Source organism: Passer montanus, unplaced genomic scaffold, assembly GCF_014805655.1.
Source record: "Passer montanus isolate IOZ18808 unplaced genomic scaffold, ASM1480565v1 scaffold1022, whole genome shotgun sequence".
NCBI classification, from domain to species: Eukaryota; Metazoa; Chordata; class Aves; order Passeriformes; family Passeridae; genus Passer; species Passer montanus.
Window position 1 is genome coordinate 1 of NW_024356750.1, and position 13,972 is coordinate 13,972.

General features: G+C 49.3%; 2 protein-coding genes across 2 annotated transcripts; both read right to left on the reverse strand.

Annotated features, from left to right (window-relative positions):
- Nucleotides 1-857: 857 nt before the first annotated feature.
- Nucleotides 858-5,286, reverse strand: LOC120506339 (syntaxin-1B-like; the record flags this gene model as incomplete). Its single annotated transcript, XM_039717760.1, has 4 exons — nucleotides 858-994; nucleotides 3,457-3,530; nucleotides 3,645-3,719; nucleotides 5,175-5,286. Coding segments are annotated over 4 exons (398 nt in total), but the record flags the coding sequence as incomplete, so codon positions are not given.
- A 5,041-nt stretch (nucleotides 5,287-10,327) lies between these two features.
- On the reverse strand, nucleotides 10,328-11,863 carry LOC120506331 (uncharacterized transmembrane protein DDB_G0289901-like). The gene is made up of 2 exons (XM_039717748.1): nucleotides 11,226-11,863; nucleotides 10,328-11,147 (listed from the first exon to the last, which is right to left on the reverse strand). Exons 1-2 carry the CDS (start codon nucleotides 11,344-11,346, stop codon nucleotides 10,531-10,533), a joined length of 738 nt encoding a protein of 245 aa, XP_039573682.1. The 5' UTR covers nucleotides 11,347-11,863; the 3' UTR covers nucleotides 10,328-10,530.
- Between the last annotated feature and the right edge of the window lie 2,109 nt (nucleotides 11,864-13,972).

The following is a 13,972-nucleotide window of genomic DNA, read 5'->3' on the forward strand; positions in this document are numbered from 1 at the left end:
TGACCACTGACCTCCCCACTGACCGCTGACCCCCAGAGTGACCCCTTGACCTCTAGAGTGACCACTCCCATGAGTCAGCCCCTCCACACTGACCACTGACTCCTGTGACCCCTGAGTGACCAATGACCGCTGACCCCTGAGTGACCCCTGAGTGACCCCTGAGTGACCCCTGAGTGACCCCTGAGTGACCCCAGTGACCCCAGAGTGACCCTGAGTGACCCTTACTGATCTCGAGCTGCCGCTGGATGCGGTCCTTGCAGCGGTCAGTGGGCACTGACCACTCCCATGAGTGACCAATGACTCCCAGTGACCCTGAGTGACCCTGAGTGACCCCTGAGTCACCAATGACCCCTGAGTGACCCCAGAGTGACCGCAGAGTGACCCTCACTGATCTCGAGCTGTCTCTGGATCCTGTCCTTGCAGTGGTCAGCGGGCACTGACCACTCCCATGAGTGACCAATGACTCCCAGTGACCCTGAGTGACCCTGAGTGACCCCTGAGTCACCAATGACCCCTGAGTGACCCCAGAGTGACCCCCGAGTGACCCCCGAGTGACCCTCACTGATCTCGAGCTGTCTCTGGATCCTGTCCTTGCAGCGGTCAGCGGGCGCTGACCACTCCCATGAGTGACCAATGACTCCCAGTGACCCTGAGTGACCCTGAGTGACCCCTGAGTCACCAATGACCCCTGAGTGACCCCAGAGTGACCCCCGAGTGACCCCCGAGTGACCCTCACTGATCTCGAGCTGCCTCTGGATCCGGTCCTTGCAGCGGTCCCGGTACTTGGACTGCGTCGCGTTGTACTGACCGCTGACCCCTGAGTGACCACTGAGTGACCCCTGAGTGACCCCAGTGACCCCTGAGTGACCCCTGAGTGACCCTCACTGATCTCGAGCTGCCTCTGGATCCGGTCCTTGCAGCGGTCCCGGTACTTGGACTGCGTCGCGTTGTACTCCGTCATCACCTCCACGAACTTGCGGGACAGCGTCGAGTGCTGGGGGATTGACGGGTGATTGACAGGTGTGATTGACAGGTGTGATTGACATGTGATTGATAGGGGATTAACAGGGCAGTGACGGGTGATTGACAGGGGATTGAGAGGGGATTGACAGGGGATTGACGGGGAGTGACGGGTGAGTGACATGGGACTGACAGGTGATTGATGGATGATTGACAGGGGGTTGACAGGTGATTGACAGGGGATTGACAGGTGAGATTGACTGGGGAGTGACAGGTGAGATTGACAGGGCTTGACAGGTGTGATTGATAGGGGATGGACAGGTGATTGACAGGTGAATTTGATATGTGATTGATAGGTGATTAACAGGGGAGTGACAGGTGATTGACAGGGGATTGACAGGGGATTGACAGGTGATTGACAGGTGTGATTGACAGGTGTGATTTATAGGGGATTGATATGTCATTGATATGTCATTGATGGGTGATTGACAGGTGATTGACAGGTGAATTTGACCTGTGATTGATAGGTGATTAACAGGGGAGTGACGGGTGACTGACAGGTAAATGACAGGGGAGTGACGGGTGAGTGACAGGGGAGTGATGGGTGAGAGACAGGTGAGACTGACAGGTGTGATTGACAGGAGATACACAGGGGATTGGCAGGTGAGAGACAGGTGATTGACAGGCGGATTTGACCTGTGATTGATAGGGGATTTACAGGTGATTGACAGGTGAATTTGACAGGGGATTGGCTGGGGATTGACAGGGGAGTGACAGGTGCGATTGACAGGTGATTGACAGGTGATTAACAGGGGAGTGAGAGGGGAGTGGCGGGGGATTGATAGGTGATTGATAGGTGATTAACATGGGATTGACAGGGGATTGACAGGTGATTGACAGGTGATTGACACGGATTGACATGGGATTGACAGGTGAGATTGACAGGTGAGACAGGGGAGATTGACAGGGGATTGACATGTGAGATGATTGACGGGTGTAATTGACAGATGATTGACAGGTGAGATTTCCAGGTGAGATTGACAGGTGAGACTGACAGGTGAGATCGTACAAGGCAGTGCTGGTGACGACGATGATGATGATGATGAAGTCAATGACGATGACGATGACGATGATGAAGATGAAACCAATGAAGTTGATGACGATGATGACGATGATGATGAAGCCAATGAAGTTAATTAAGATGATGAAGATGAAGCCAATGACGATGATGATGATGATGATGATGATGATGATGATGATGATGATGATGATGATGAAGCCAATGACGAAGCCAATGACAATGATGAGGATGAAGCCATGACAATGACAATGACGATGATGATGATGATGATGAAGATTAATCCAATGATGATGATGATGAAGATGAATCCAATGACGATGATGAAGATGACGATGACGATGATGAGGATGAAGCCAATGACATTAATAATGATGACGACGATGATGAAGGAGATGAAGATGAAGCCAATGAAATTAATGACAATGATGATGATGATGACGATGATGAAGATGAATCCATGACAATGATGATGATGACGATGATGAAGATGAAGCCAATTAAATTAATGACAATGATGATGACGATGATGAAGATAAAACCAATGACGATGACGATGAGGATGAAGCCAATGACATTAATGACAATGATGACGATGATGATGATGATGATGAAGACCAAGCCAATGACAACGATGAAGATAAAACCAACGACGATGACGACGATGATGATGAAGATGAAGCCAATGAAATTAATGACAATGATGATGACGACGATGAGGATGACGACGATGACGATGATGATGAGGATGAGGATGAATCCATGACAATAACAATAACGATGACGATGAAGATGAAGCCAATGAAATTAATTACGATGATGATGAAGATGAATCCAATGACGACGATGACGACGACGACGACGATGATGAAGATGGAGCCAATTAAATTAATGACAATGATGATGACAATGATGAAGATGATGATGATGAAGATGATGATGATGATGATGAAGACCAAGCCAATGACAACGCTGAAGATAAAACCGATGACGATGACGACGATGATGATGAAGACGGAGCCAATTAAATTAATGACAATGATGATGACGATGATGAAGATGATGACGATGATGATGAGGATGAGGATGAAGATGAATCCATGACAATAACAATAACGATGATGATGAAGATGAAGCCAATTAAATTAATGACAATGATGATGACGACGATGAAGATGACGACGATGACGAAGATGATGAGGATGAAGATGAATCCATGACAATAACAATAACGATGACGATGAAGATGAAGCCAATGAAATTAATTACGATGACGATGATGAAGATGAAGCCAATTAAATTAATGACAATGATGATGACGATGATGATGAAAATGGAGCCAATTAAATTAATGACAATGATGATGACGACGATGAAGACGACGACGATGACGATGATGAGGATGATGAAGGCCCCACCTGCGTCTTGCGGATGCGCAGGTCGGCCGAGGAGCTGTTCATCCCCTCCTCCTGCTCGATGCTCTGCTCGATGGCTGCGGCCGGACAGCGGTCACTCAGCGGTCACTCAGCGTCCACCCAGCGGTCACTCGGTGGTCACTCGGTGGTCACTCGGGGGGGAGGGGTCACCCGGGGGGGGGAGGGGTCACCTTTCAATTTGGAGCGCACTTTGTTCGCCGTCTTCTTGATGTCGGCCGTCAGGTCCTCCAGCTCCTGCTTGGTCTCTGCGGGGACCGGAGTGACCGCGAGTGACCACGAGTGACCGCGAGTGACCGCGAGTGACCACGAGTGACCGCGAGTGACCAGGAGTGACCGCGAGTGACCACGAGTGACCGCGAGTGACCAGGAGTGACCACGAGTGACCAGGAGTGACCACGAGTGACCACTGGTGACCACGAGTGACCGCGAGTGACCATGAGTGACCACGAGTTACCATGAGTGACCACCAGTGACCACGAGTGACCACAAGTGACCACGAGTGACCAGCAGTGTCCACAAGTGACCACGAGTGACCACTGGTGACCACCAGTGACCACCAGTGACCGCCAGTGACTGCGAGTGACCACCGGTGACCACGAGTGACCACATGCATCCACCAGTGACCACCAGTGACCACGAGTGACCATGAGTGACCACAAGTGAACACAAGTAACTATGAGTGACCACAAGTGACCAGGAGTGACCACCAGTGACCACGAGTGACCAGTGACTGACCAGTCACTGACCAATGGCACTGATGGCGCCGTGCCGCTCACTAATCACCCAATTACCCCGTTAATTACCCAATAACCCCATTAATGACCCCAATAATAATTAATTAGTTAATTAATTAATTAAATCTCACTTTCATCGGGGTTGGGGGCGGCCATTAATCACCCAATAACCCCAATCATTAATCACCCAATAACCCCATTAATGACCCAAAAAATCCCATTAATTACCCATTAACCCCATTAATGACCCCATTAATGACCCAATCAACGATCCCACTGATTGATTAATTAGTTAATTAGTTAATTAGCTCACTTTCATCAGGGTTGGGGGCGGCCAGGATGGCGATGTGCCCCTTCTTAATGACCCAATTACAGCATTAATTACCCAGAAAATCCCATTAATGACCCAATAACCCCATTAACGACCCAAATAATAAAGACCCAATTAATTAATTGGTTAATTAATTAATTAAAACTCACTTTCATTGGGGTTGGGGGCAGCCAAGGTGGCGCTGTGCCGCTCATTAATGGCCTGATTACCCCATTAATAACCCAAAAAACCCCATTAATGACCCAATAACCCCATTAATAACTCCATTAATGCCCCCATTAATGATTCCATTAATTAATTAGCTAATTAATTAATTAAACTCACTCTCGTCGGGGTTGGGGGCGGCCAGGATGGCGCTGTGCCGCTCATTAATCACCCAATAACCCCATTAATGACCCAATAACCCCATTAATGACCCCATAAATTAACACTTTTTAAATTAATTAATTAATTAGTTAATTGGCTCACTCTCGTCGGGGTTGGGGGCGGCCAGGGTGGCGCTGTGCCGCTCATTAATCACCCAAAAACCCCATTAATGACCCAAAAAACCCCATTAATAACCCAATAACCCCATTAACAACCCCATTAACGATCCCATTAATTAATTAATTAGCTAATTAATTAATTAAACTCACTCTCATCGGGGTTGGGGGCGGCCAGGATGGCGCTGTGCTGCTTCTTCACCTGCTCCACGTCCTCCGAGAGCTTCTCGATGCAGCCGCGGATCTCCTCCACCTGCCCCCGAATTCGGGGAAAATTTGGGGGATTTTCGGAAAATTTGGGGAATTTTGGGAAAATTTGGGGATTTTTGGGGAAAATTTTGGGAATTTTGGGGCATTTTGGGGGAATTTTTGAGGCATTTTGGGCAATTTTGGGGAATTTCAGGGGAATTTTGGCAAATTTTTGGAAATTTCGGGGGATTTTTGGGGATTTTTGGGGAATTTGGGGGAAATTTTTGGGGATTTTTTTGGGAATTTGGGGGATTTTGGGGAATTTTGGGAATTCTGGGAAAATTTGGGGAATTTTTGGGGCATTTTTGGGAATTTCGGGGGAATTTGGGCAATTTTGGGAGAATTTTTGGGGAATTTTTTTGGGTTTTGGGGGATTTTTTTTATTTTGGGGAAATTTGGGGGATTTTGGGGAATTTTTGGGAATTTTGGGGGAAATTTTGGGAGAATTCTGGGAGAATTTTGGCAGAATTTTTGGGGTTTGGGGGATTTTTGGGGGTTCCAAACCCATTTTTGGGGGTCCCTGGGAGGTTTTTGGGGCTCCTGATTCCGTTTTTGGGGGTCCCAGACCCATATTTGGGCGTCCTGACCTGGTTTTTGGGGGTCTTGAACCCATTTTTGGGGCTCCCAAACCCATTTTTGGGGTTCCTAAACCCATTATTGGGGGTCCTGAGCCCGTTTTTGGGGTCCTAAACCCATTTTTGGGGGTCCTGAACCCATTTTTGGGGGTCCCTGGGGGGTTTCTGGGGCTCCTGACCCCATTTTTGGGGCTCCCAAACCCATTTTTGGGGGTCCTGAACCCATTTTTGGGGGTCCCAAAGGGGAAACTCCGCCCCCTTTGAGTGTCCTAGGACCCAAAATTGCTCAAATTTCCCCCAAAAATCCCAAATTCAGTCCCAAAAAATACAAAAATCCCAAAATCCCACCCCAAAAAAAACACCCAAAAACAACCCACAAAAATCCCAAAATCAACCCCCAAAAAATACCCAAAAAATACAAAAATCCCCAAATCCCACCCAAAAAACCCAAAAAACCTGAAAAAAACCACAAAAATCCCAAAATACCACCCAAAAAAACCCCAAAAAGACAAAAAAGGGGGATTTTGGGGTTTTAACATTTTTTTTTGCAGGCCTTGGAGGTTTTTTGGGGGGAGTTTTTTCAATTTTGGATTTTTTCGGGGTGCTCGGGGAGAATTTGGGTTTTTTTCGGGGGGGATGAGTGGAGGGAATTTCAAAATTTTGGGTTTTTTAGGAGGTTTGGGGCGATTTTGGGATTTTGGGGGAGATTTTGCTTCTTTTGGGGAATTTTTGGGGAATCCCGAGGGGGATTTGGGGGATTTTTGGGTGGATTTGAGAGGATTTTGGGGGAAATTTCGGGGATTTTGGGGTCTCTTTCTCCCAAGGGGAAATTTGGGATTTTTAGGGGATTTTAGGGGGAATTTTTGGGCATTTTTTGGGTGGAATTTTGAGGATTTTGGGCCCCTCAGGATTTTTGGGGGAATTTTTGGGAGTCTTGAGGGAGATTTTGGGGGGGATTGAGGGAATTTTGGGGTTTTTTGGGCAAAATTTCCAGGATTTTTGGGGAGATTTTTGGATATTTTGGGGTTCTCAGGAATTCCCAATTTTTGGGGGGATTTTGGGGAGTCCCGAGGGGAATTTTAGGCAGATTTTGGGATTTTTTTGGGGGAGATTTGGGATTTTTTTGGAGATTTTGGGGTTTTTTTTGGTATTTGGGAGATTTTGGGGCGTCCTGGGTGGATTTTGGGATTTTTTTGGGGGGAGATTTTGGAATTTTTTCAGGAATTTGGGGATTTTTTAGGGGTCTCATGTCCCACCCTGGAGATTTTTGGGGCATTTTGGGGCAATTTCAGTGATTTTGGGGGGTCCCGGATGCTCCTGAGGAGATTTTGGGGGAAATTTTGGGAATTTTGGGAACTTTGGGGGATTTTTTTTTGGAATTTTGGGGCTATTTTGAAGATATTTTGGGGTTATTTCATGAATTTCCGGGAATTTTGGGAATATTTTGGGGATTTTGGGGCTATTTGGAAAATTTTGGGGATTTTTTTCCAGGTTTTTGAGAAATTTGGGGGAATTTTGGGGCTGTTTTGGGCAATTTTGGGGATGTTTTAGGAGATTTCGGGGTTCTTTTGGGAAATTTTGGGAACTTTGGGGATATTTTGGGGGAATTTTGGGGCCATTTTAGGGGATTTTGGGGGCCATTTTTGGGATATTTTTCGGGCATTTTGGAGCCATTTTGGGATATTTTGGAATTTTAGGAATTCTTTTCAATATTTTTGGGAATTTTGGGGCCATTTTGGGGCCATTTTTGGGGAATTTTCATGAATTTTGGGGCCATTTTGGGATATTTTGGAATTTTAGGGGAATTTTGGGAACTTTGGGGGATTTTTTTTTTTAATTTTGGGGCTATTTTGAAGATATTTTGGGGTTATTTCATGAATTTCCGGGAATTTTGGGAATATTTTGGGGATTTTGGGGCTATTTGGAAAATTTTGGGGATTTTTTTCCAGGTTTTTGAGACATTTGGGGGAATTTTGGGGATATTTTAGGCGATTTTGGGACTATTTAGGAAATTTTGGGAACCTTGGGGTTGTTTGGGGGGATTTTTGGGGCCATTTTTGGGGAATTTTGATGAATTTTGGGAAATTTTTGGGACACTTTGGAATTCCTCTGATTTTTTTGGTAGTTCTGCGGCAAATTTTGGAGAATTTTGATAAATTTTGGGGCCATATTTGGGATATTTTGGAATTTTTTTATATCTTTGGGGCCATTTTGGAGACTTTTGAGGCCATTTTCGGATATTGTGGAATCTCAGGGATTTTTTTGGGGAGATTTTGGGGCCATTTGGGGAATGTTGATGAATTTTGGGACCATTTTTTGATATTTTGGAATTTTAGGGATTTTTTGGAATAATTTGGGGGTCATTTTTCGGATATTTTGACATTTCAGGGAATTTTTTTGATTTTTTAAAATATTTTTGGGGCCATTTTAGAGAATTTTGATGAATTTTGGGATTTTTTTGGGACAATTTTTGGGATATTTTGGAATTTTTAAAAAATTCTTGGGGCCATTTTGGGATATTTTCATAAATTTTGGGGCCATTTTTGGGATATTTTGGAATTTCAGGGATTTTTGGGATATTTTCAGGATTTTTTGGGCCCATTTTGGGGGATTTTGGGTCCATTTTTCGCTATTTTGGAATTCCAGGGATTTTTCGGGATTTTTTGGGGCCATTTTGGGGCCATTTTTGGGGAATTTTCATGAATTTTGGGGCCATTTTGGGGGATTTTGGGTCCATTTTTCGCTATTTTGGAATTCCAGGGATTTTTCGGGATTTTTTGGGGCCATTTTGGGGGATTTTGCTGAATTTTGGGGCCATTTTTGGCTATTTTGGAATTTCAGGGATTTTTAGGGATTTTACAGGATTTTTTGGGGGCATTTTGGGGCATTTCGGGTCCATTTTTGGCTATTTTGGAATTTCAGAGATTTTTGGGAGATTTTTGGGATTTTTTTGGGTCCATTTTGGGGCATTTCAGGTCCATTTTTGGCTATTTTGGAATTCCAGGGATTTTTGGGGATTTTTCGGGATTTTTTGGGGCCATTTTGGGAAATTTTGATGAAATTTTCATGAATTTTGGGGCCATTTTGGGATATTTTGGAATTTTAGGGATTTCGTTGGAATATTTTTGGGGAATTTTACGGCCATTTTTGGGACATTTTGGCATTTCAGGGAATTTTTGTTGATTTTTAAAAATATTTTTGGGGCCATTTTGGGGAATTTTGAGGCCATTTTTGGCTATTTTGGAATTTTAGGGAATTTTTTGAATATTTTTGGGGTCATTTTTGGGATATTTTGATGCATTTTGGGGCCATTATGGGATATTTTAGAATTTAATGGATTTTTTGGGATATTTTTGGGCCATTTTTGGGCTATTTTGGAATTTCAAGGATTTTTGGGGCCATTTTTGGATATTCTGGAATTCCAGGGATTTTTTTTTAATTTTTTTTAATATTTTTGGGGCCATTTTGGGGACTTTTGATGCATTTTGGGGAAATTTTCGAATTTCAGAGATTTTTTTGGGATTTTTTGTGGAATTTTCGGGGCCATTTTGGGGGATTTCGGGTCCATTTTTGGCTATTTTGGAATTCCAGGGATTTTTGGGGATTTTTCGGGATTTTTTGGGGCCATTTTGGGAAATTTTGATGAATTCTGGGGCCATTTTTGGATATTGTGGAATCTCAGGGATTTTTGGGATATTTTGTGGAATTTTTGGGTCCATTTTGGAGGATTTTGGGCCCATTTTGGGCTATTTTGGAATTCCAGGGATTTTTGGGGATTTTCCGGGATTTTTTGGGGCCATTTTTGGGGGATTTTGATGAATTTTGGGGCCATTTTGGGCTATTTTGGAATTCCAGGGATTTTTAGGGATTTTACAGGATTTTTTGGGTCCATTTTGGGGCATTTCAGGTCCATTTTTGGCTATTTTGGAATCTCAGGGATTTTTGGGGATTTTTTGGGGGCCATTTTGGGTCCATTTTGGGGCATTTTGGGTCCATTTTGGGTATTCTGGATTTTCAGGGATTTTTGGGATATTTTGTGGAATTTTTGGGTCCATTTTGGAGGATTTCGGGTCCATTTTTGGCTATTTTGGAATCTCAGGGATTTTTGGGGATTTTTTGGGGGCCATTTTGGGTCCATTTTGGGGCATTTCAGGTCCATTTTTGGCTATTTTGGAATCTCAGGGATTTTTGGGGATTTTTTGGGGGCCATTTTGGGTCCATTTTGGGGCATTTCAGGTCCATTTTTGGCTATTTTGGAATCTCAGGGATTTTTGGGGATTTTTTGGGGGCCATTTTGGGTCCATTTTGGGGCATTTCAGGTCCATTTTTGGCTATTTTGGAATCTCAGGGATTTTTGGGGATTTTTTGGGGGCCATTTTGGGTCCATTTTGGGTATTCTGGATTTTCAGGGATTTTTGGGATATTTTGTGGAATTTTTGGGTCCATTTTGGAGGATTTCGGGTCCATTTTTGGCTATTTTGGAATTTCGGGGATTTTTGGGATATTTTGGGGATTTTTTGGGTCCATTTTGGGGGATTCCGGGCCCCCCTCCCCCACTCAGCCGCAGCCGCCGTTGCTGACTCAGCGTTTATTGACCCGCGCGGGGGGAGTGGCCAGCCCGACCACGCCCCAAACAAGCCCCGCCCACCCAAACAAGCCCCGCCCACCCGCGCTGGGGGCGGGGCCTATGAAGTGCTGAAGGGGGCGGGGCTGTGACGTCGCTGGTGCCGCCTCAGCCCCGCCCCCGAGGCGAAGCTCCGCCCACAGAGGGGGCAGGGAAAGGGGCGGAGCCCCGACGCCATCTTGGATCCGGCGGCCATGTTGGTTCCGGCGGCCATCTTGGATTCGGCAGCCATGTCGGTGTCGGCCATTTTGTTTTCCAACATGGCTGCCACGTTGGTGGCGGCCATATTTGTGTCGGCCATTTTGTTTTCCAGAACTGCGGCCATATTGCTCCCCCCAACGGCAGCCATATTACCACCCGCCATGTTCTTTTTCCCAATGTCAGCCATATTGGCATTGGCCATATTGGTGCTGGCAGCCATATTAGTGCCGGAAGCCATATTGCTTTTCTCAACGGCAGCCATATTGGCATCAGCCATATTGGTGCCGGCCATATTGTTTCCCTCAATGGCCGCCATATTGCTGTCGGCCATATTGGTGCTGGCAGCCATATTGTTTCCCCCAACGGCCGCCATATTGGTGTCGGCCATGTTAGTGCTGGCAGCCATCTTGCTGCCCCCAACAGCCGCCATATTGCCGTCGGCCATATTGGTGCTGGCAGCCATATTGCTCCCCCCAATGGCCGCCATATTAGTGCCGGCCATATTGTTTCCCCCAACAGCCGCCATATTGGTGTCGGCCATCTTGCTCCCCCCAACGGCCGCCATATTGGTGTCGGCCATATTGTTTCCCCCAACGGCCGCCGTACTGCCGTCGGCCATTTTGGTGCTGGCAGCCATATTGCTCCCCCCGGCAGCCGCCATACTGCCGTCGGCCATGTTGCCCCCCCCCTCCCTGCCGTGCGTCCTCTCGTGCTTCCTGAGCCCCGAGAGGCCCCCGAAGCCCTTGCCGCAGGCGGCGCAGGCGAAGGGCCGCTCCCCGGAGTGCGTGCGCCGGTGCTTGCCCAGCGCCGCCCGCTCCCCGAAGCCCTTGCCGCAGTCGCCGCAGCGCCAGGGCCGCTCGCCCGAGTGCGTCAGGCGGTGCCGCTTCAGGTCCCAGGAGGCCACGAAGGCCTTGCCGCAGTCGCCGCAGCGCCAGGGCCGCTCGCCGGTGTGCGTGCGCCGGTGCACGGCCAGGTCGGCCGGCTGCCGGAAGGCCTTGCCGCAGTCGCCGCAGCCGTAGGGCTTCACGCCCTGGTGCGCGCGCTGGTGCCGCCGGAAGCTCGAGGGGTCGCCGAAGGTGCGGCCGCACTGCGGGCACAGGAAGGGCCGCTCGCCTGCCGGCACGGGAGGGGGCTCAGTGAGAAAGGGACGCGAAATAGCCACGGAAAAATCCCCAAAAATTACAAAAAAATCCCCCAAAAATAAAAATAAAATTCCAAAGAATAATTAAAAAAAAATCCCCAAAAATTAAACACAGGTGAGTCACAGGTGACTGACCATTCCCTCCAGGTGTGTCCCTTCCTGCTCAGGTGTGTCCCATCCCACCCAGGTGTGTCTCAGGTGTGTTTTCTCCTCCCCAGGTGTGCCTCAGGTGTGTCCTCAGGTGTCTTTCCATCACCCCAGGTGTCCCCAGGTGTGTCCCAGGTGTGTCCCAGGTGTGTCCCAGGTGTGTCCCAGGTGTGTCCCAGGTGTGTCCCCAGGTGTGCCCAGGTGTGCCGTGGATGCGCTGGTGGCAGGCGAGCGACGAGGAGCGCCCGAAGCTCTTCCCGCACTCCGCGCACAGGTACGGCCGCTCACCTGCGCAGGTGGGGACAGGTGGGTCACCTTCCTGCTCAGGTGTGTCTCAGGTGTCCCCAGGTGTGTCCCTTCCTGCCCAGGTGTGTCCCAGGTGTCCCCAGGTGTGTTTTCTCCTCCCCAGGTGTGTCTCAGGTGTGTCCTCAGGTGTGTTCCCATCACCCCAGGTGTGTCTCAGGTGTCTTTCCATCACCCCAAATGTCTCTCAGATGTGTTCCAGGTGTCCCCAGGTGAATCTCAGGTGAGTCCCTTCCTCCCCAGGTGTGTCCCAGGTGTGTCCCTTCCTGCCCAGGTGTGTCTCAGGTGTGTTTTCTCCTCCCCAGGTGTGCCCAGGTGTGTCCCAGGTGTATCTCGGTTGAGGGGGCGGTGACATCACCAGGTGAGTCCTGGGTGTCTCCAGGTGTGCTGGAGGGGACAATGACGTCACCAGGTGAGCTGTGGGCGGGGCCAGGTGTGTCTGAAGGGGCGGTGACGTCAGCAGGTGTGTCAGGGGCGGGGCTTGAGGGATCCATGACGTCACCAGGTGAGCTGTGGGCGGGGCCAGGTGTGTCTGAAGGGGCGGTGACGTCAGCAGGTGTGTCAGGGGCGGGGCTTGAGGGATCCATGACGTCACCAGGTAAGTGCTGGGCGGGGCCAAGTGCGGTTAAACGGGCGGTGACGTCACCAGGTGAGTGGTGGGCGGGGCTTGAGGGACCCATGACGTCACCAGGTGAGACGGGGGCGGGGTTTGAGGGGGCGGTGACGTCACCAGGTGAGCCAGGATCGGCTCCAGGTGAGCGGTGGGCGGGGCTCGAGGGACCCATGACATCACCAGGTGAGTCGGGGGCGGGGCTCGAGGGGGCGGTGACGTCAGGGGGCGTGGCCGGGCCGGACATGGCGGCGCCCCCAGGTGGGCGGAGCCTCCGGGGTGACGTCACGGGGTGGGCGGAGCCTCCGGGTGCATCGCGGGAGCTGCCGGGGAGAGCGGCAGGTGAGGGGGGAGGATGGGCATCACCCCAGGTGTGTCTCAGGTGTCTTTCCATCACCCCAAATGTCTCTCAGATGTGTTCCAGGTGTCCCCAGGTGAATCTCAGGTGAGTCCCTTCCTCCCCAGGTGTGTCCCAGGTGTGTCCCTTCCTGCTGAGGTGTGTCCCCAGGTGTGTTTTCTCCTTCCCAGGTGTCCCCAGGTGTGTCTCAGGTGTCCCAGGTGTGTCTCAGGTGTCCCAGGTGTGTTTTCCCCTTCCCAGGTGTGTCCCAGGTGAGTCTCTTCCTCCCCAGGTGTGTTCCAGGTGTGTCCTCAGGTGTCTTTCCATCACCCCAGGTGTGTCCCAGGTGTGTTTTCTCCTCCCCAGGTGTGTCTCAGGTGTGTCCTCAGGTGTCTTTCCATCACCCCAGGTGTGTCCCAGGTGTGTTTTCTCCTCCCCAGGTGTGTCTCAGGTGTGTCCTCAGGTGTCTTTCCATCACCCCAGGTGTGTCCCAGGTGTGTTTTCTCCTCCCCAGGTGTGTCTCAGGTGTGTCCTCAGGTGTCTTTCCATCACCCCAGGTGTGTCCCAGGTGTGTTTTCTCCTCCCCAGGTGTGTCTCAGGTGTGTCCTCAGGTGTCTTTCCATCACCCCAAGTGTCTCTCAGATGTGTTCCAGGTGTCCCCAGGTGAGTCTCAGGTGAGTCCCTTCCTCCCCAGGTGTGTCCCTTCCTCCCCAGGTGTGTCCCAGGTGTGTTCCCATCCCCCCCAGGTGTGCCCAGGTGTGCCC

Excerpts from the sequence above, each read along its gene's own strand:
- LOC120506331 (XM_039717748.1), bottom strand. The coding sequence starts at position 11,346 with ATGGCCGACGGCAGTATGGCGGCTGCCGGGGGGAGCAATATGGCTGCC. Across the intron at positions 11,148-11,225 it reads CGACACCAATATGGCGGCCG|TTGGGGGGAGCAATATGGCT; the intron begins TTGGGGGGAGCA and ends ATATGGCGGCCA.